The following is a 21,026-nucleotide window of genomic DNA, read 5'->3' as shown; positions in this document are numbered from 1 at the left end:
ATGACCTTACAGGGTTTTATGAGGTTTAAATGAGATTCTATATATATGGCATTTAGCACAGCTCTGGCCCATGGTAAACACTTTATATTACTTTTTTAAAGATTTTTTAAAATTTACTTATTCATGAGAGACACAGAGAGAGAGGCAGCAACATAGGCACAGGGAGAAGCAGGCTCCCTGCAGGGAGCCCGATGCAGGGCTTGATCCCAGGACCCCGGGATCACACCCTGAGCCAAAGGCAGACATCGGGCATTCCTGTAAACACGTTATAAATATTAATTTGTTATTACCATTATTTGTTATTACCTTACAAGAACAGGAATGGCCCTCACTGCCACCCCCACCCTGGGCCCTACTGTCACCTGATTTTTGTGCCTTGTCATCTTGCATGTTTTGTTGGCAAAGGGGGTTCTTTAAATGATATCCTCATGAGGACAGAAATGCCACTTTTCATGGACATTGCCTCATATAACCCTTTGCAACAGGGCTGTGAGATTGAGGAGATTATGCCCATTTTAAAGATGGGAAAACTGAGGCCTAGGCTGTAACTGACCCAAAATCTAGCAGTCAAGAGGCTGCAGACTCCAGTCTCCTGACACAGAGCCCGAGGCCCCTTCTCAGGACCTAGTTGCAATCAGCAGACAGCACCCAATGAGCCCGTTCATTCCAGAGCCTCCAGGCTGATGTGATTTATTGAAGCTCACAAAACACTGGTGTCAGCGACAACTCCCGCCACATGTCATCTGCGCTGTTATTAAAAATCAATTCTCTCGGGGCAAAGAAGTGCCCGCGCTGACAGTGTGCAATCTGTTATTGTCACTTATTTATTATCCACCTTCTCTGGGGAGTTTGAGAATGGAAACATCAGCAGAACCATTTCCCTGTTTCCAGTTGAACACAATGGGAGATGGGCTGGTCTCATTGGCTGGGGCTGGGGCTGGACCTGCTGCACCCTCCTACTTCCCATCATCCCTCCTCAATCCCAACCTATTGTCTCCCTTCCTACTCTTCCAGTTCTCTGCATGGGTTTGCTGCCAGGGGCCGGGGCTCTGCTAATTTTCATGGGATCTGTGTGCATACGCTTATAATTAGAGTGGTTCTGGTGGGGCAACTCAGCATATAAAAGGGAGGGGGACCAAGAATGCTTGCCCGTCCATTTGGTCTTTCAGGTGCTCGCTGTGGCAGCACATATACTAAAATCATCTGGTCTCCCAGGGTGGTGGAATGAACATCACCAGGGTTTCCTGCTCCCTATGCACCTCCTCTGTCCCACTCCAGAATGTTCTCATTAGTTCGTCAGGAGCACACATCAACATACCACATGTTTATGCTTGCTTCTTGAATTAAGAAATAGTAGGCTTATAGCATCATCATTTTAGAATCATGGGATCTCATAGATAATAAGTGGTCTTAGAGGCCCTCATTGCAACCATCTACCTCAGTGGGGAGCAACCATTTTCTGCATAAATACCAATTCAGGAAAAATAAAAATGTTTATGGACTATGTTTCTTTTATGATATTTGTATCCTTTTCCCCCATAATTGCACAGCTAGGAATTTATGCTAAAGGATAATCCAATATGAGGGAAAGTTCTCTGCATTAAGATCTCGGTTGCTCTGTTATTTTTAACCCACATCTTAAATAGTACCTACAAGAGCCACAGTGGGGAAATGTTTAAGGAAAGCATAACGTAGCCAGTCAATGAAGGGCAATTATTAAAAGAGGTAAAGATGGAAATGAGGTAGCAGTGTAGAGAAGTGTTTACCACCTAGCCTTACAGTAGAAAACTAAACCTAATATATATATTATAACTTGCATATATTTATAACTATGAAAAAGAACTATAAGAAAACATAGACAAATGAAAAAAATCACTGATAGCTAACTGCTAATGTGAAGTTGTTTCTGTAATAAAAGAAGGCGGAGTTAAAGATGAATGAATACAGTAGGATATTCACAATTTAGAGAGTTAAGGGGAAAAGGTAGGGTTTTTTTTAAATCAAGAGCTATAATATCTACAACTGCACTTGAGCGTTTGTGTATTCTTTTCTCATTTCTAAAGAGTTTCTTTACTTTGATGAAAATTTTGGAAATGACCAGAGATCCAAGAATGCTAGCAATTGGGGGTGAGGAAAGAGAATGAGCATCAGGTTTAGCCAAAAACAAAGGCCAAATGTATTCTAGAAAGACCTGACAATTTAAGAGTGAGAGAGAGAGACTGTGAGTGAGTGAGTGAGTGAGTGAGTGTGTGTTGGTGGGTGGATATGAATACATTTCTGAAATGAGAGAGTTTTCAGGGAACCCTGAGTACAAAACATTGGGTGAAAATTTGCTTTTCTTAGTTTGCTACTAATCTAAAAATAGTTAGAAGAGAACATTCTCATGGGCATTCTAGTTCTTCTTCAGGGATCTCTGTGTTCCTTGATCTTTGTCCCACACTGAGCCACATGCCCTGTGTGTGTGTGTGTGTGTGTGTGTGTGTGTGTGTGTGTGGTCCCAACTGTCACTCCCCAGCCCCAGCCACAGGAGGGACACCTGGAATCAGTTAGCTCTGGGAGGGCTATTTCAGTGTGTGCTCCTAAGGGAAGGAGTAAGATTATTATTCATCATCCTCAGTATTTTTAGCCCCTCATCCCTGAAGGTGGATTGTGCTTGCTATTTATGTACACGGGGCTGTTCATCCCTGATTTAATGATTGCATAGGTCCTCCCTACAGCATCTCTGCAAAGGGTTCCAGTGCCCTTTGCTTGATTACCTTTAAAAACCAAGAGCTTGCTCCCTTTCCAGATAACCTCACTCCATTTCTCCTTCTTTCCTTTTTTCTTCCTTCCTTCCTTTCTCTCTCTCTCTTTTCTGTTTTTTTTCTCTCCTTTCCTCTTCCTTCCTTCCTTCCTTTCTTTTTTAGAGAGAGAACAAGGGGAGGGACAGAGAAAGAAGGAATCTTGAGCAGACTCCACATCCAGTGCAGAGCCCAACTCAGGGCTTGATCTCAAGATCCTGAGATCATGACCTGAACCAAAATCACCATGTGATGTTTAACCAACTGTGCCACCCAGGCACCCCAATCCCACTTCATTTTAAAAATATTTCATTTATTTATTTGGGAGAGAGCAAGAGAGCACGAGCCAGGGGAGAGGCAGAGGGAGTGGGAGAAGCAGGCTCCCCAAAGAGCAGGAACATTGAACCTAGGCCCTGGGATCATGACTTGAACCCAAGACAGACACTTAAATGACTGAGCCACCCAAGCACCCCAATGTCACTCCATTTTTGACCAGCTGTTAAACATTAGACAATTCTGCTGAGCCAAAAGGTGATTCCTTATTGGCCTCCAAACCCTGATCCGGATTTGGCCTTTCAGTGCTACCTAAAAATAAAATTAATTTTGAATTTTAGAAATGGGAAGTGAGTCTTAGAAACTATCCTAACCTATGACTCAGTTAAGTGTCTGACTATGGCCTGAGGTTCTAGGATCAAGCCCTGCATCAGACTCCTTGCTCAGGAGGGATTCACTTGTCCCTCTACTCCTCCCCCTGCTCATTCTCTCTCTCTCTCTCTCTCTCTCAAATAAATAAATAAATAAATAAATAAATAAATAAATAAATAAATAAATAAATAAATAGAATCTTCAAAAAAAAATATCCTATCCAAACTTCTCTCATTTATGAGATAAGGAGACAGATTCAGAAAGGCTTAGTGACTTGCCAAACATTAACTTATTCATCCTTTACTAATGCCAACTATGAGTTAAATTCTGTGCATTATTTTCTGAGAAGAAAATAATGAAACATAGTTTCTGTCCTAGAGAGCTAGAGAGCTCATGGTCTAGAAGGGGAAACAGGCAAGTAGATAAGCTACTGCCACACATGGTGGTACCTGTGAGAAGCCATAGGAATACATGGGACCCAGTTTTTGCCATCCATCCAAAAGGGTTTTCCAAGAGGATAATAGTAATCACCACTGACATTTATTAAACCTTGCCTGGGCTACATGCTTTAGTTACATTATCATACCCACTTTTCATATCAACTCTCTGAAGAATGTATCACTGTTATCCCCATCCTCCAGACCAGGAAACAGAGGCACAAGGTTGAGTCACTTTGCCAAAGTGACACAACCAGTAGGGAATAAAGTAGGGATTTGAACCCAAGATCGTTTGCTCTCTGAATCACTACTCCCAAGGCTGTCTTGAGAAGCCAGTGGGAGTTACCTAAGTGTGTGGGGAGTGGCAGGGAAAAAATTTTCCTAGGCAGGGAAAATATAAATTCCTTAGACAAATGGGGACCCCCAGGAGGTACAGGTGTGGGAGGAGTGTGGCTTCTGAGGGTGGGAGCAGGAAGCAATGCTGAAGACTAGCCCAAGGCAGGAGCATAATCAGGACTGGAACCCAGCTCTCAGCTCCTAGTCCAGTGCTCCTTCCACCACATTCCATCCTTCCCAGGCAGAAGTTCTCTCTTTTCCTTGTCACCCATCTAAGACTTTCCTTGAGGGTTGGAGGGACACGCCCAGAAATTCCTTTGATGAGAATTAAAAAGTGGCAGAAAGAGGGGATCCCGGGGTAGCGCAGCAGTTTAGCGCCTGCCTTTGGCCCAGGGCACGATCCTGGAGACCCGGGATCGAATCCCACGTCGGGCTCCCGGTGCATGGAGCCTGCTTCTCCCTCTGCCTATGTCTCTGCCTCTCTCTCTCTCTCTCTCTCTCTCTGTGTGTGACTATCATAAATAAATAAAAAATAAATAAGTAAATAAGTAAGTAAGTAAGTAAATAAAAAGTGGCAGAAAGAAACAGGGACAGGAAAAAAGTGATGGGCCTAGATCACTCTGCCCAAATCCCAGTGTGTCTCTTCTCTAGTCCAGGAATCTGTCATGGGACTCACTGCTGCCTTTGCAACGTATAGACTGCATAGCTTCAGGCTTCCACTAGTTTGGGGAATACATTGAAAGGACTGGCCCCAAAACACATCCCAGAGCCTAGAGAGTGCTGGAGTCAGGAGGATGCTTAGCCATAATCACAACTAACATGAGTGAGTGCCCACCACGTGCAGGCTCTGTACTGAGTCCTGTACCATCTGAACCACTTGCGTTCTCTTTTCATCTTTACAACTAGCTTATGAAACCATATGTTAGATCCCTTCCTGACTGAAGGAGGAGGAAACCAGTTCAAACCACCTTAAGCAGGAAGAGAATTTATCAAGACAGGTAACTGAAAAATTCAGTAGTAGATACTGTTGTGTTCTAGGGCTGGATACAGGTGTTCCAATGGTACTATCAAAAATGTGCCTTGTTCTGCTTCTCAAAATGAAACTGCCTCTTTCCTAAGAGTTCCAGAGAAAGCCCCAGAAATGTCTCACATTGGCCTAGACCAATGTCTCACGTACTGAGCCTCAGACCAATCTCAGTGACTCTGGGCCAACCTGGGCCACAGTTCTTCTGCCCATGAGGCCAAACCAGTTGGACCCAGAGGTGAAGAGGGGTGAATCCCCCATGGAAAAAGGAGGAACTGTTACCAAAAAGAGATTGATGCCAATCAACCCACACCCCTTAAAAAGATATCTACTACCAGTGGATCCTAAGAATTCCTCCATTTTAGAGATAAGAAACTGAAGCACAGAAAGATAAAGTCATCTGAATCAGATAATCACACAGCCAGCAATGATCAGAATAGGGACTCACATCCAGGCAATCTTATCTAGACCTTAACCCCCAGGTCACCTGGGAAGGACTTAGCCTGTTCAGAAGAGAATGCACCCACCTGCCCCAATCTACCTATGGGATGACGGTCGTTCCTACTATCTGTCATACAAACTGTGAGCACCCAGGGATTTGGAGACCCGAGGTTCAAGCAACTCAGAAGTGACACAAGATTGTCCGGCTTTCATGTTACACCGAATGATGCCCTCATCCACATCCCAAAATTCCCAAGTTTACTTTAACACCTCATAAGAGTCAGCAGGGAAAAGGGAGGCCCAGGCACTTGAAGATGAGTCATTCTTGAGTTCAGAGTTGCTTGCCTGGCACCAGCCCCCATGAGGTATAAGGAAAAGGAGAGGAAAAATCAGGGCTGGGGGCCGTGGATAGTGCTTCCTGGAAGGGAACATTTGTCCCACTTCCCTGGCAACCCTTAGGATGGTGGTTGGACAGGCAAGAGTCTTTCTCTGGGGGCCAAACCAGGAGCGAGAACCTGCAGTGTAGGCAGATTTTTTCAGCACTGTCCTAGTAAATAACAGCCCCGTTACTCTGCAGTTTATGGAGATCTCAGCGGCTCAGCTTGTAATAAATGGGAGCGTGACTTGCAGGAGTCACAGCGCCAAAGCTGCCTTTGGGTCATTTGGTTGTTTTTAAATTAGGGCTTCGTGCCTCTCCAGGGGCCCAGGCCTCATTCGGAAATGATTAACAATGGGGCTGGGTACATTTGCCAAACAGCAAGCAGCCATGAAGTCATCCAAGCTAATAGCAGGCAGGAGCCGATGTGATTCATAAATAACTACATGCATTCGAGACTAAATGATACTGGTTAAGTGTTAGAAGTGCTTCTAGCCCCTTCTTATCTGGGGAGGTGAGAAGCTACCTCCAACACTCTTTTGAGGACTGGTTGCCTTCTTTCTGCTGTCCTGGGGAAAGGGAAGGGGAAGGAGCTTGAGGTGACAAGGGTGACAACCTAGGGCAGCTAAATGTGGTTGAGAGGTCTAAGAGCATGAGCATCACCGGGGAGCTGGTTAGAAATGCAGCCTCTCGGGCCCCCCAACCTAGACCCATGGAATCAGAGCCCCTAAGAATGGGTCTCAGAAATCTGCTAGTGTGTTAGCTCCACTCAGTCGGTTTGAGAGCCCCTGTTCTGTATTAAGTGTAATTAAGCTCTATCTGTATTTCGGCTCAAAACCCAGGGCGGACTAACATCAGCTAAAAGGAAAACAAAAGGACAGATTCATTAGTTATTATCCTGTTTACACCTCCCCGGTCAACTCTAATCGCCCCTTTGTTTTACAAGGGCTCCTTCATAGCACAGGGAGCAGTGTGCAGTAGTCACTAAAGAAGCCCTTGAGTATCTGTGAATTTCACCTACCTTGCATTTCACAGGCCAGACCCAAAGTGAGTCATTGGTGTGGGGACTTTTTGTATGCAGTTGATTAGTCCTTGAAAGGAGGTTATAATCCATGAATTGTGGATTTACTAGTGTTGTTACATGAGCACAGAGCAATGTTCATGTGGTTTTCTTCACTGACCTATTCTCTAGGCATTTATTAAAAGTGCAATATATACACCACTCTAGCTCCCAGCTCCCACACCACAAGGTGGAGAGAGGTCTGATTAATACCAAGCAGGTCGCCTGGCTCCTTGGACATGCTGTCAGAAAATGCACTCAGATGCACACAAGCACCAGATACATATGTGTGCATGGCTAAGAGCAAATCCTCCATGAAGAGGAGTGTCCAGCTCCACAGAATCTTTCCAGGACCTGATTGCTCCCCTCTCTCTATCACCTGAGCTGGGATTAATAACGTTTCTCAATCTCCCCAAAATCTTCTCTAGGTGAATATGAACAGAACTCATTTATTGATCTGTACCAGCCATTCTTCAGGACCCTTTCACAAATATTAATGGTTATTTAGCACATACAAAATGCTACACTTTATTTGGATTAGTGCACCCACAACCACCTTCTACAACAAATCTTTTTTACTTTCATTTCCGTTTTATGATAGGAAACTGAGGCACAGAGAGCTAAGTAACTTTGGCCAGAGTCACTCAGCCGGTAAGTGGCAGGGTCAGAATTTCAAGGCAGGCACCCTGGCTCTAGAACTTGGTGTTAGACACAGTTCTTCCCAGTATCTCTCTAGTGCCTCCATTAGGTAGATGTCTCTCTCTGTGTTTCAGGAGGCTCAGAAGAATAAAGTTAACTTAGCCAGTGTTCCACAGCTAAAAGGGACTGGCTTCTCATTCCATCCCAGGCCTGTCAGATTCAAAACTCCATCCTCTTCTTTCCCAAACCCTCTGCCCCCAAAGTCCCCACTGCTGAGCTGCACGCACACCTGTCAAGAAGGAGAAGGCGCCTCCTGCCAAGAGCAGTGGGGCTCCGAGCATAACTGCAGGGCATCTGGGCCAGCCTGGGACCCCAAGAGCATGCTGAGTTCAGAACTGTAACTGGGGGGTTAATCCCCGATCTGTGCTTCTGCTTCAGGACCCTCCACGGCAACGATATCTCCAGCGTTCCTGAAGGCTCCTTCAGCGACCTAACATCTCTTTCCCATCTGTAAGTAGCCATACTTCTCCTTGGTGTGGCCCCACCTGAGATGGAATATCATTATTGTGCCAGAGACCACTCCATCACTGTTCACATTTCAGGATATGCTCTTTCCGGATGCCTAGAGCACATTCTGGGACAGTGTACTCACATTGTACACGTCATGTGTTCTCTGCCTCCAACGCCGTCAGAGGCATCATCAATTATGTAAACAATGTAAATGTTTAATAAGAACTAACATAAAACTCTTACTATGTGATAAACACTTTAGATGAATTATCTCATTTACTTCTTACAGCAATAAAGCATATTTATCCCCTTATTATACACCGCAAAACTTAAATTGAGAAGAACTAAAGACTTTGTCCAAGGGCTTCTCAGCGAGTAAGCAGCAGAGCCCTGGTTCAAGCCCAGGTTTGCCTTGACTCTAAAGCACATAGTTGCTACCACTCTGCTGAGGTGCTCCCTCCCCGTTTTACACGGAGAAACCAAGGTCTATACGCATTAGCTGTTACATGGCCAGTGACCATTTTTGAGTCTGTATACCAACTCTATGCATATTTAATTGTTTTCATATTGCATGCATATCCTGTGATACTGATACATTATGTATGCACCTTATAAAATATTCAAGAAATAGAAATGCTAAAGGATATGATTTTTAAAATAGCAAAATTTCTTGTATTTTCTTTCTGGACACCCCTGTGCAGAGGTCTTCACTGGCCCATGCTGTCCCCCTCCTGTGCATTTTTAAGATGACTGGTATAGTCGGCTTCTATCCCCTTAGGTTCCGTGGCTGGTCTAAGAATTAGACTGACACAGAGCAAGGGGAGAAATGTGTACAAATGTATTTGGTATTTTTATGTGTACATGGGAGTCTTCAAATGGAAAATGAAGACCCGAAGAAGCCATTGGGCCCAAAAGCTTATATACCTCTTTATACAAGGAATGATAAATTGGGACAAGACAAAGGGCCTTGGGATGGGGCAGTCCACTGTGGGTCAGTGGCTAAGAAATACGCAGAGGGGCTATTAGAAGATCAGGGTTCTTTGAGCAGGTTTGTCTGTACAAGTCCATTTTGGCATTGACTCCCTCTCTAGTGATAAGAATATTCTCTTTTTGGTGCAGGGAGGGCATCTTTGTCACAGGAAGCTTTACGACTTGCTTTTAGGTGGAAAGAGGGAGGTCAGAGAGCCCCTCCTGCATCTGCCATTTCTCAAGTACCTTTAGCTCAAAATAATCACTATGCCAGAGCAGCATATCTAGGGGTTGCATGCTCTGAACCCTTTCCATGATCTGAAGCAACTCCCTAGGTTGCTATGTGCCAAAATCTTCTATGCAGAGAACATCCTTCAGTGGACCCTCCAGTAGAGCAAGGGAACCAGATAATCAGGTGGCCAAAGGTTCAAAAGCATCCTGGACAGGCTAGGATTGGGCTTGAGTTGAGGATTGAATCTTAGCAGGGTAGGTGAGAGCAAAACCTTGGAGGTGGGAGGGCCTGCAGTGGGGTGGAAACATTTGTAGGGGTTGGAAGTACAATCTGGAGTCACTGCCTTTGCCCCAGTGGAAACTACTTCTCCACTGGTCCTCACGTCAGACACCCCTGATCTAGCCAGTGTCTGAAAATTCTACTTTTCCAGAGAGCTAAGGGCATGGAACCTATGGGCCAAACTGAACAGGGGTCCCTGACTTCTTGCTCTGCCTCCTAGGGCACTGGGAACCAATCCACTCCACTGTGACTGTAGTCTGCGCTGGCTGTCCGAATGGGTGAAGGCGGGGTACAAGGAGCCCGGCATCGCCCGCTGCAGTAGCCCTGAGCCCATGGCCGACAGACTCCTGCTCACCACCCCCACCCACCGATTCCAGTGCAAAGGTACGGGCTGACTCTCCCCTGCTCCTCTAGGGGGTCTGCTCTGTCTCCGACAGCCGTCAGAGCTGAGCATCTCAAAAAATTGTGACTTCTACAACCATAGTCCCAGCTCTCCCATGGACCACACAGAGGGACTCAGATGCTTTGTCATCTTTCCTCTGCTGGCATCTCTACATGTTCCTCCCTGCCTTCTTTGTCTACATAGTTTTGCGTAGAGAAGAATCTTTAACCTGCATTTCTTTTTTTTTTTTTTTAAGATTTTATTTATTTATCCACAAGAGACACACACAGAGAGAGAGAGAGGCAGAGACACAGGCAGAGGGAGAAGCAGGCTCCATGCAGGGAGCCTGACGTGGGACTTGATCCAGGGTCTCCAGGATCACGCCCTGGACTGGAGGCAGCACTAAACCGCTGAGCCACCCGGGCTGCCCTGACCTGCATTTCTTTTTTTTTTTTTTTAATTTTTATTTATTTATGATAGTCACACAGAATGAGAGAGGGAGGCAGAGACATAGGCAGAGGGAGAAGCAGGCTTCATGCACTGGGAGCCCGACGTGGGATTCGATCCCGGGTCTCCAGGATCGCGCCCTGGGCCAAAGGCAGGCGCCAAACCGCTGCACCACCCAGGGATCCCTGACCTGCATTTCTTTACCTACCATCCTTAAAGCAGAAGCATTTTCCCATTTTTACTACAGCAACCTTTTGGTACATGAGATTTTAATTGACTGTATCATTACAATAACAAACCGCTACTGAGTTCTTCTGTGCTGGGCATGATGTTAAGCACTTTTTTGTGGGTTATTGCATTTAATTCTCACTTTCCAAGTATTAATTTATTTAATTCCCCAACTCTCTATGGGGTAGACTTTAGTATTACCCTTATTTTTTAAAATGAGAACTCTGAGGCTTACCAAGGTTAAGTGACTACACACGACCACAGTCGGGAGGCTTCCAGGGCTTCCTGATTCCAGAGTACACACCCTTGACCACCAGGCTATAAAATTCTGCCATAACTTCTTTCACTAGTTCCTAGTTCTGAACCTTTAGTATTCACTGGGTATTTCCAATTGTTTCCTTACCACTGATGCATAAAGATCTTTCTCTACTAGGTGGCTCAGTTGGTTGAGTGTCCAACTCTTGATTTCAGCTCAAGATCATGAAATTGAGCTCTGCATCAGGCTCCACATCTACCATGGAGTCTGCCTGGGTCTCTTTCCCTCTCCCTCTGCCTTCCTCACCCCCTCCCCCTCCCTTCTCCACCTCTAAAAATAAATAAATAAAATTACATCTTTAGATAATACTCAGAGAACAGAAATGACTGAGCCAAACTATGTGATCATCTATCTATAAGGTCTTCACACATATTGCCAACTGGTTTTCAAAAAGGGTTGTAAACCACTTTATGCCCCCAACAGCACCATCTGAGTGCATTTTTTAGGGACTTTTGCATCATTTTATCTCATTTCATCTCATTGCTAATTAGAGAGGCTTAAAAAAATGGATCTCCTATTTTATCTTTCTTTGATTATTGGGGAAACTGAACTTTTTTTTCCAAAAATTTACTTTCCATTTGTATTATATATCTGTCTGTTAATGTCCTTTGCTCATTTCTTGGAGCCTTGAATTTGATTTACATATATATTTTGATTACCCTATAAACTTCATGTGTCTCATGTTTCTGCTTAAAGCAAGAAAATAATCCATTGGTTTAAGCTAATTTTTCATTTTCCTCCTCCTGCTTCCAACATATCTGACTTGATTGATGCTAAAGAGGCCCCGCTCACTCTAAAACAGTGGTTCTCAATCTTAGCTGCATGTTTTGGAGTCACTTGGGGAGATTTCTACTGGTGCCTGGGCCCCACACTCCAGGTTTTGATTAAATTGGTGTGGGGTGCAGCCTGGGCATGCTGGGGGTATTTAAAATCACCTTGGCTGGTTCTACAGTAAGGTAACCAACTCATTTATGGTTTGGCTGGAGCCTTCCTGGTTTTAGCAGTGAAATTTCTGCATCCTGGGAATCTCCTCCATCCCTGGCAAACCAGAACAGATAGTGTCCCTTTTCCAATGTGAAGCCAGGGTTGAGCCAGCCAGTAGAGACTCTCAATCAGGCCACACTACCCACAAATGGTCAGACTCACACTGGGGCCAATCTCAACAAAAGTCTGTGCAGGGATCATGACATTCACCCCTCCAGCCCTTACAGCTGAAGAGAACAGGACATAGTCAGAACTGTCTTAGAGGCAGTGTGTGCCTGAGCAGTTTACCATCCATCATTGACACCACTGCTGTGTCTTTTAGGGTCACTTCTTCCTTCTTCCTGCCAATTGAAGGGTTGCACAAGGAGGACTTCCCATGCATACCTTTGGCCCAGGCACCATGCCCTCCTTAGCCTAGCATGAACTATTTCATGGGGAGGGGTATTTGGGGGCAGAGGAATGGGAGGTCCAAATGGAGGCTGGGCCCAGAGCTCCCGGAACATAAAAAGATACACAAGGGATTTGTAATTATGGTGCATTGTTTGTAGATTAGCTCCAAAATCGGATCAGGCTAATTATAGTAATTGATTTGACTGCAGAAGTGCTTCTGAATGATGTCCCACTGTGATTTTTTCCCTCACTGGACAATGGCTGCATTAATGGGACTCTAGCTAGACTGGATGGTACTGGCTGGGGAGGGGCCGATTGCCTTGTGTGTTAGAGATGGAGAGGAGCTGGCAGCTGGCTGAAGAAGGGGCCAGAGAGGAGGGGAAGGGAGGGAGGGTGACAGCAACCTGCTACCAACATTCTGGTTTTGCTGTCCAGGGCCAGTGGACATCAACATTGTGGCCAAGTGCAATGCCTGCCTCTCCAGCCCATGCAAGAACAATGGGACTTGCAGCCAGGATCCTGTGGAGCTATACCGCTGCACCTGCCCCTATGGCTACAAGGTAAGATAGGAAGCCTTGCCCGCACCATTCATGGCTCCCAAGGAGGGACAGGCACAGTGCCCTGCTGACCATCCTTTCTCCAAGGGCAGCCTGGAGAACTCTATTTCACAGGTCCCTCTAGTGTCGTATTTGCCAGTAACACTCCTGCTGCCCAGTTGTGTCACATTCATGCAAAACACAGAGAACCCCTATAGGCTTGACAGTGACACTCAGAGATAAGGAGGAAATGTAGTATTTGTATTTTCCTTGCTAAACATGGAGAAGTTAAGTCTCAAAATTAAAATGCTTCCAAGCAGAGGCATCCCTGGAACTCACTATCTTGGCTTCCCTTCATGGGGATTTCCAGACCCTCCCCTCCACTGCCGCTCCCTGCCTCCCCCACAACTCTGCCCTTGGGATGGCCAGTGCTGGGAGTCTGGCTCCGACTCCAGTTTGACAAGGATATAGGGATGGCATTTTGAAAGGCCTCAGGCTGCCAAGCCAATACACTGTTGACAGGCTTGGGTCGGCCAGTAAGGGGATAAGAGATCCCAGTTCTCCTGGGTGTCCTCCCCAGAAATCCAGGCTAATTCCAGAACAACTTTGCCTCCTTTCTCCTTACTCAGCACTATCTAGAACATGTTATCCTGCCTCCTTATAACATCTATAGAGTACAGACTACATGGCCAGCATTCTGCTTGGCATTTTATTCACCTTTTCTTTTTAAACACACCCTATGTAGGCACCTGGGTGGCTCAGTCTGTAAGCATCTGCCTTCAGCTCAGGTCATGATCCCTGGGTCCTGGAATCAAATTCCACATCGGGCTCCCTGTTCTGCAGGGAGCCTGCTTCTCCCTCTCCCTCTGCCTGCTACTCCCCCTGCTGTGCTCTCTTCTGTTCTCTCTCTGTCAAATAAATAAATAAAATATTTTTTTAAAATATTTTATTTATTTTTTTATTCATGAGAGACACAGAGAGAGAGAGAGGCAGAGACACAGGCAGAGGGAGAAGCAGGGAGCCCGATGTAGGACTCGATCCCAGGACTCCAGGATCACGTCCTGGGCCGAAGACAGGCGCTAAACCGCTGAGCCACCCAGGGATCCCAATAAAATATTTTATAAATAAAATAGAAAAATAAACATGAAAAATAAATAAATAAACATGCCCTATGAGCAAGGCTCATTACTTCCCATCTACAGATGTGGAAACAGGGCCTCAGACTGTTGAAAGAGCTTGATTCAATGTCCCAAAGCTCATAAGCAGTAGGGTTGGGATAGGACCTAGGGCTATATGATTCCAAAGTCCCCGCCTTTTCCCCCTGGATAGCCTAGCCCCTTGCTATGTCTCACTGGGGTGAGCAATGCTGCAGCTGAATCCTCTTTCCCAGGACCTTCCCCACTTCCAGTCTCCCCAGGGCACCCATCCAAATGGAGTGGACAAGCCAAGAATTCCAGGACCACCCCAAAGCCCATCTGACACCCATGCCTAGTATGTGGCAGAGTGGGAGGGAGCTGGCATCGCTGGGTCTCTTGCCCCCAGAGACAAGCTTGAGAGGCAAAATCACGCTGGGGAACAGGGCTCCCTGGTGACTTTTCAGCTGTAGCTGTGCCTCCAGCAAACAGTGTCTGAGTGCCACCTATGGGCTTGACACAGAAGAGCCAAAGGAGTCCCTTTGCAGCCAGCCAACCAGCCAGCCTTACCCCCAGCAGCCGCCCCAGACCCATGCACGCTATGTGTGCACACGCACAGACATTGCAGAGGAAGTAGAGAAATTAAGGGGGCATACTTAGGCCTACGTCCTCAAACTCCCTTGTATTAATTCAGTGGTGGAAAATCAGGCTGTGAAATCACACAGAGGGCAAGCTTTGCTGCGTTACTAGCTGTGCGGTGATGGCCAGTGGTTTCACCTCAGCCCTCCCATTGACAAACCAGGGCCCATCTCACAGGTGTGCTGGGAGAATCACATGTACAGTAACTACATGCAGTGTGCCTTGGAGAGTCATTGAGGATGTGCTCAGTAAGCTGGCATGTTCTTACCTTTCATTTCACCCTTACATGCTGGTCCCTGAAACCAGGGTGTGGATGGGCCCTCAGCCCCAGGTGGTGTGTTGCTGGTTTCACCAGAGTTTCTCAGTCCATGATGCTGTGGATTGTCAGAGACCATAGGTTGCTCCCCTAGAAAGGTGACATGTATATTTATCACATCCCCAATTCCATACCTGTGTAACTTTTTATGTATTGACTGTTTGCCAGGCACTCAGCTGGACGTTTGCATTTTTTTCCCTCCTCTAAGTTCTATAATCACCTTTGAGGTGGGTGGTATCATCCCTATTTGAAAGATAAGGTAAACCACTTCATATCCTGAGCCTTGGTCCCTTCTCTGCAAAATCAGCCTGAGTCTGAAAGTAGTGGAACTGGGCTGGAAGCCCCAGGTTTCCTCCCACTCCCCTTGACAGCACTGTGAAAGTAGCATGGCCATCAGCATCAGAGCGAAGAGTGCAACCACAGGGCTCTTACAGGATAATGCCATCTGTTTGGACATTGCTCATAAGATTTTGAATGTCTCGTTGAAGAAGCCAAGCAGATATTTTGACCTTTAGGAAGGCGTTGGGCTCACAGAGGTCTGGGATACACTGAGGAGGAGGATAGAGGGTGGGAAGGCATGTGGTGGGGACATTGGTGATTACTATGACAACAACAGGAATCTGAGCAGCCAGCACTTATTGGATGCCTACTATATATCAACAGCATACTAAATAAGGCACATCCATTATTTTGCATACCCCTCATCAAAGTCCAAGGAGGCATTTTCCAGTTTAAGACACTGGGATAGTAGGTGAGTCCATTGGGATTCAGAGCTCAGAACAAACTGATTCCTGAACCCATGCACATTCACAGCCCATTGGCAAGTACCATGAGTCCCTGGCTATTTGGTACCTGTCAGGGTCCCCAGAAAAGGGACAAATAGGGTGTACTGGTGGAAAGAACACCTAGCAGGATCCCTGGAGCTTGTCCTACCTGACTGTGTGACCTGGAACAGTTCCTACTGTCCCCCCCACCTCTGGTTCCCTGACCTCAAAGTGCAGCAGGTAGAACCAAAGGGGTCCCTTAATCGTGGTTTGCATCATACCCACTGCCCTGCATTTGTTCCCCCTGCTTTCCCTTCTTCTGGGGTTGGAGCCCACACGAGCAGAGTGACTAGGTGAGTTGCTAAGTTGACAACCATCAGTAGCACCCACAGAACCAAGCTCAGAGTGCTGGCATTCATCTTGTTATTTCCCAGTGTCTCAATTTTTCCATTGACTCTCTGAGTGAAGCCACAGTATTACCCAAAAAAGCATGGCCCCACAGGCCTGTGTGAAACAGTTTAAGCACATCACTTGATTTCGTACTCTCAGTTATTCTCTGAAATAAGTTTTATTATCATCTTTTGGTAGATGTAGGAACTAAGGTTCAAAAGGATCAGATAACTTGACAGTGCTCCTACATCTAGGGAACATGCGAGCTAACCCCAGAGTCCACCTCTCTCTGGCAGGAAAGTCTTTCCACTCAGCGCTCCATTGGTAACTACTTCCCCCTGAGCCTCACATCCCCCCTGCCTCCATGCAAGGCGTCGTATTCACTGGCAGAGCTCCTGCAAGGATTGAAAGGGTCATGTTTGCACTTTGACTACCTTAGAGCCAGGATTTAGTAGACACTTCACAGAACTATTTTACCGCAATTCTAACACCAGTGGAAATAAAATCTATGTTTGGGTTCATTCTGCTTCAGCCATTTTGCTTCACGTGCCTCTGTTCTCCTCACACTGTAGTGTGCACAGGAACCACCGGGAGATCTTAAATGTAGGTTCTGATCCATTAGATCTGAGGTCAGGTCAAAGTTTGTGCATTTTTAACAAGATCTCAGGGAATGCCAGTGCTGCTAGCCCGAGGACCATACTTTGAGTGGCAAGGTCCTGGAGCAGCTCCCAGAAAGAGGTTTCTAACGGGGACAGCTATTCCCAAACTCTTTTAAAAGAAGCCGGAAGCCCCAGGCATGTCTATGTTCTCTCTCTCTCTCTCTCTCTCTCTCTCTCTCTCTCTCTCACACACACACACACACACACACACACACACAGTGGTGGGACACCAAGAAGCATCATAAATCTAGTAGATCTGAGCAAAATAAGGCTGAAGAGAGTTGAATTGAGCTAATTAGCCAGGCATTGACAATGGTGATTGTTTCTCAAGGACATGTAAGTGACAGAAATCCCCACCTCCAGGCCCAATTAGCACATCATCAAAGCTAGGGTCTGCCTCCAGGATTTCTGAGCTCAGCATAAAAGACTGGAGGAGATAACCACCAGCTCCATCTCACACCTTATCCCACCCCCAAGGAAGATCCCACCTAGATTCCCTGATACTTGAGAGTTCCTCAGAGCAGACAGTCTGGCCCAGCCAGGGACAAGGAAGGCCCTGCCTTGACCTGATCAAGGCTCTCTTGTCCTGCTTTTCACGGCTCATCCACCTAACACACACTCAGACACATATGCACACTTGCACTCCTGAACAATTTAGTACCAACCAAAGGTCTGGAAAAGTCTTTTGATCACCCAAATTCAGCCCTGCCTCAGACCCCTGACATCATCACCATCTGAGTAGCTCTTACTTATGTTGCTTCCATTACGTGCCAGGTACTTTTTAATATATTTATGTGGTTTCTTTTTTTTTTTTAAAGATTTTATTTATTTGAGAGAGAGAAAGAGAACGGGAGTAGAGGGGAGAAGCAGAGGGAGAGGGAGAAGCAGGCTCCCTACTGAGCAGGGAGCCGTGTGCAGGCCTGGATCCCAGGACCCCGGGATCGTGATCTGAGCCAAAGGCAGATGCTTAACCAACTGAGCCACCCAGGCGTCTCTATATGTATGATTTCTAATCATTTATTCCATAGGGAAGGTACTATTATCCCCATTTTACAGATAATGAAAACAAGGCTCAGGGAGAACTATTAATCCCCTCAAGGCACACAGCAGTCCACTAGAGTGTGGACCCGGATGTGCTAACTCAGGAACCATGTTTTGAGAGGTCAGAATAAGTGGCCCAGCAGAGAGGTTCCCAGTGCGGGCTTTGGACTGGATGTCTGGCTTCAGCTGCCGCCTGTTCCACTTACTGCTGTGTAGTCTTAGACATATTAGCTCACTTTCCAAGGCTGCCTTCCCGATCTGAAAATGGCAGTAATAACTATCATACCAATCTCATCGGGTTGTTGTGAACATTCTATGTGATCGTGAATATAAAACCCTTAGTGTGAGGCCTGGAATGGAAAATGTGCTCAATAAATTGAGAATGAGTATTGCAGTTTCCATTGCACACAATGACTCTCTGAAAGGGATCCTGCATTGCTCTGGTTTAGGATAAGCCCAGATCCTACCCCAAAGTGCATTTTCCTCCCGCTAGAGAAAACCCATGACTGGCCCTTAGCAGGGAGAGCCGTGAGAGCCAGACACGTGGCTGTGCCTCCCTGCCAAGGAGACCGCACCTGCGGCTTCAGGGTTTGAGACAGGAGGAGAGTGGTGGGCCCAGTCGGCAGTGACCTCCGAGCCAGGGAGCCCAGCCCTACTCCGTCATGGGCACTGATGGCAGCAGAGGCAGGAAGAGGATTTTCCCAGGCAGATGGTAAGCAGGTGGTGTGGCGGTGGGAGGGCTCCCGTGATCACCCCCGCCGGCAGGGTGCCCACACCAAGCCCATAGCCCAGAAACAAAAGCAACGGATGCCTCTGCAGACATGGCAGGTCCTCCAAGGGACCGCTTGTCAAGACTTAGAAGCAGTGCTGGTGCATCAGTCCCAGAGGAGAGGCTGGAGCCAGAGGGCCACATATTGGGCTGCTCCCTGGGACACAGGGTCTTTCCATCCACAGTCTCTGCCTTGGCCTCCCTCCTCAGTGCTTTCGCCCTCACTACCCACCTGGCATGCTCCTCCCCACCTACGGCACAGTTGGCTCCTTCTCAGCTCAGACATCCCCTTCAGAGGGGCCTGCCCCAGAGGAACGCCACCCCACCCGAAACTGCCTGTCGCAGAGGTCCTTGGTGCAGCCTAGCTTTAGAATCAGAATTTTAAATACCAACACTGGGCCTACTTCCAGGCTAATCAAAGATGGCTCTCTGGGGAGTTGTCACTTGAGAGGGGCAGGGCCGGCTGGCCACACTCCAGCCCTAGTCGGGCTGCTCAAGTTGTGGATCACGTCGAAGCCTCAGTGTGGCTAAGAATACGGTCATCTGCTAGCACACACAGAGGGCCTACCACGTGCTGGATGTGTTACACACTCCGGGCACTTCCTTATAAGAAAGGGCACACTTAATTCTCACAACGGCTCTGTGAGGTAGGCTGGGAGGGCTTCAAAGGCTTACACAAGGTCATGGTCAGCCACCCAGAAAGAGATGAAGCTGGACTAGGAAGCCAGGTTTTCCAGTATTCAGAGCCCATGCTCTTGCCCCGTAGTTCAGAGTACAGGATGTGAACTCTGGGAAGTGGTGAAGCTGGGGCCCCAACTCCTGAGTTCTCACTCACTCCAAAGACCCCCTTTGGCTTCCTCCCAGCCACACTGCAGACTCATCCCCAGGCCGCCTTGTGGCCATCTGCCCGGCCTCCTCCGAGAGGATGCTGGCAGCTCCAAGGGGCGTCCTAGTCAAGGCTGCCATCAAAAGCCTGCCTAACTGGACTCTTCTCCCTCTTGTGCTCCTCAGGGCAAAGACTGCACGGTACCCATCAATACCTGCATCCAGAATCCCTGTCAGCACGGAGGCACCTGCCACCTGAGCGAGAGCCACAAGGATGGGTTCAGGTAACAGCTCGCCCTTGGGCCTTTCCTCCCTCCAGGGGGCTTTATGGGCAGACTCCTGGGGCAGGCTAAAGAAGCATAGCTGTTCACTGAGGGCCTATTGTGCGCCCACACTGGGTCAAGCCCATGTGTGGATGCTCTCAAGGCTCTTCCTGCCCCATAAGGGACCTACCATGGTCCCTACTGTACAAATAAGAAGGTTGAGGCCCAGCAGGAGTAGTCCTTTGCCTGAAGTGACACAGTTGGTAAGCATTGGTATGGGGAATTCAGGGCATCTGCCTCCAGAGCCAGGAGGACAGCAAGGGAGGCTAGAGCTGCTGGCTGAAATCAGAGAAGGATGCAATGATGACTCAAAGCCCCACCAGAGAGGCAGTTCCACTCCTCTTCTGTGTGATAGGAAACCGTAATAACAGGTGACACTGACTACACGTTCTTTATGTGCTGGGCAGGAACTAGTCATGTAGTACGTCATTTAAATCCTCACAGTGACCCTACCCACTACAAGTTGGTGCTAGTCCCATTTAGCAGATGAGGAAATTGAGGCACAGAGACAGATTTGCTCTAGGTCACATATCCTGACACTCATTCCTGGGTCTTCCCCCCAACCTCTTTCCTCCTTGGCATTAAGAGCTCAGGAAGAAAAGAGGATAGATACCACTTATGTTTTTCCCATATCTGTTCTAAAGGCGAGCTCTCAAGGCCTCTGCCAAACCTCAGGCCCCCTTCCTGCTTCCTACCCTTCCCAGTAGCTTTCAGATGCCCAGTTTTCCCAGCCCATGGCCCTGGCAAAAGCAAACCAGTGGGAACTGGTTCCTTTAGCACCCCTAGTGAGTGTGAGTAGGTCAGGCAGTAGAGGTGGGACCCCCAGTGCCAAGCTGTGTATGGATGTGTCCGAGCTCAGAATGCAAACAAGGATCAAAGGCACTCTGGCCAGGGGCTGCTGTGTGGTCTGTGAAAGAAATCAGGTTCTGGGCTCTCAGTTCTCCCCAGGGAACCCCGCCTGCCCCTGTGTCCACCTGCCAACCCAGCCTCATCAAACCCTGGCTCTTAAAAAGTGAAATTCAAGGCAAGATTTGTTTTCCTGCCTGAAGTCAGCCAAACCGCCCACTCCTACCCTTCTTGCTGGGAGCAAGGGCGAGAAGAAACCACACAGAAATCTCACAGAGGTGGCCATGTGGCCCCAGCCAGGAAACACACC

General features: G+C 47.3%; 1 protein-coding gene and 1 long non-coding RNA gene across 4 annotated transcripts in view; one reads left to right on the top strand and one right to left on the bottom strand.

Annotated features, from left to right (window-relative positions):
- SLIT3 (slit guidance ligand 3) overlaps positions 1-21,026 on the top strand; it is a 595,927-nt gene that overhangs the window by 543,528 nt on the left and 31,373 nt on the right. The window contains exons 24-27 of the mRNA XM_055325906.1: positions 8,177-8,248; positions 9,949-10,112; positions 12,911-13,035; positions 19,734-19,831. Of these exons, the coding sequence (XP_055181881.1) occupies positions 8,177-8,248; positions 9,949-10,112; positions 12,911-13,035; positions 19,734-19,831 (459 nt within the window). The remainder of the gene's footprint in view (positions 1-8,176; positions 8,249-9,948; positions 10,113-12,910; positions 13,036-19,733; positions 19,832-21,026) is intronic.
- The window catches only part of LOC129509985 (uncharacterized), an 80,964-nt gene that overhangs the window by 33,213 nt on the left and 26,725 nt on the right, over positions 1-21,026 (bottom strand). For all 3 annotated transcript variants that reach the window (XR_008664457.1, XR_008664455.1, XR_008664456.1), the window contains exon 3: positions 15,052-15,189. This is a non-coding gene — a long non-coding RNA (uncharacterized LOC129509985). The remainder of the gene's footprint in view (positions 1-15,051; positions 15,190-21,026) is intronic.

The sequence above is a fragment of the Nyctereutes procyonoides genome, unplaced genomic scaffold (genome assembly GCF_905146905.1).
Source record: "Nyctereutes procyonoides isolate TBG_1078 unplaced genomic scaffold, NYPRO_anot_genome, whole genome shotgun sequence".
Classification (NCBI taxonomy): Eukaryota; Metazoa; Chordata; class Mammalia; order Carnivora; family Canidae; genus Nyctereutes; species Nyctereutes procyonoides.
This window is presented reverse-complemented; position numbering and strand designations above follow the sequence as displayed.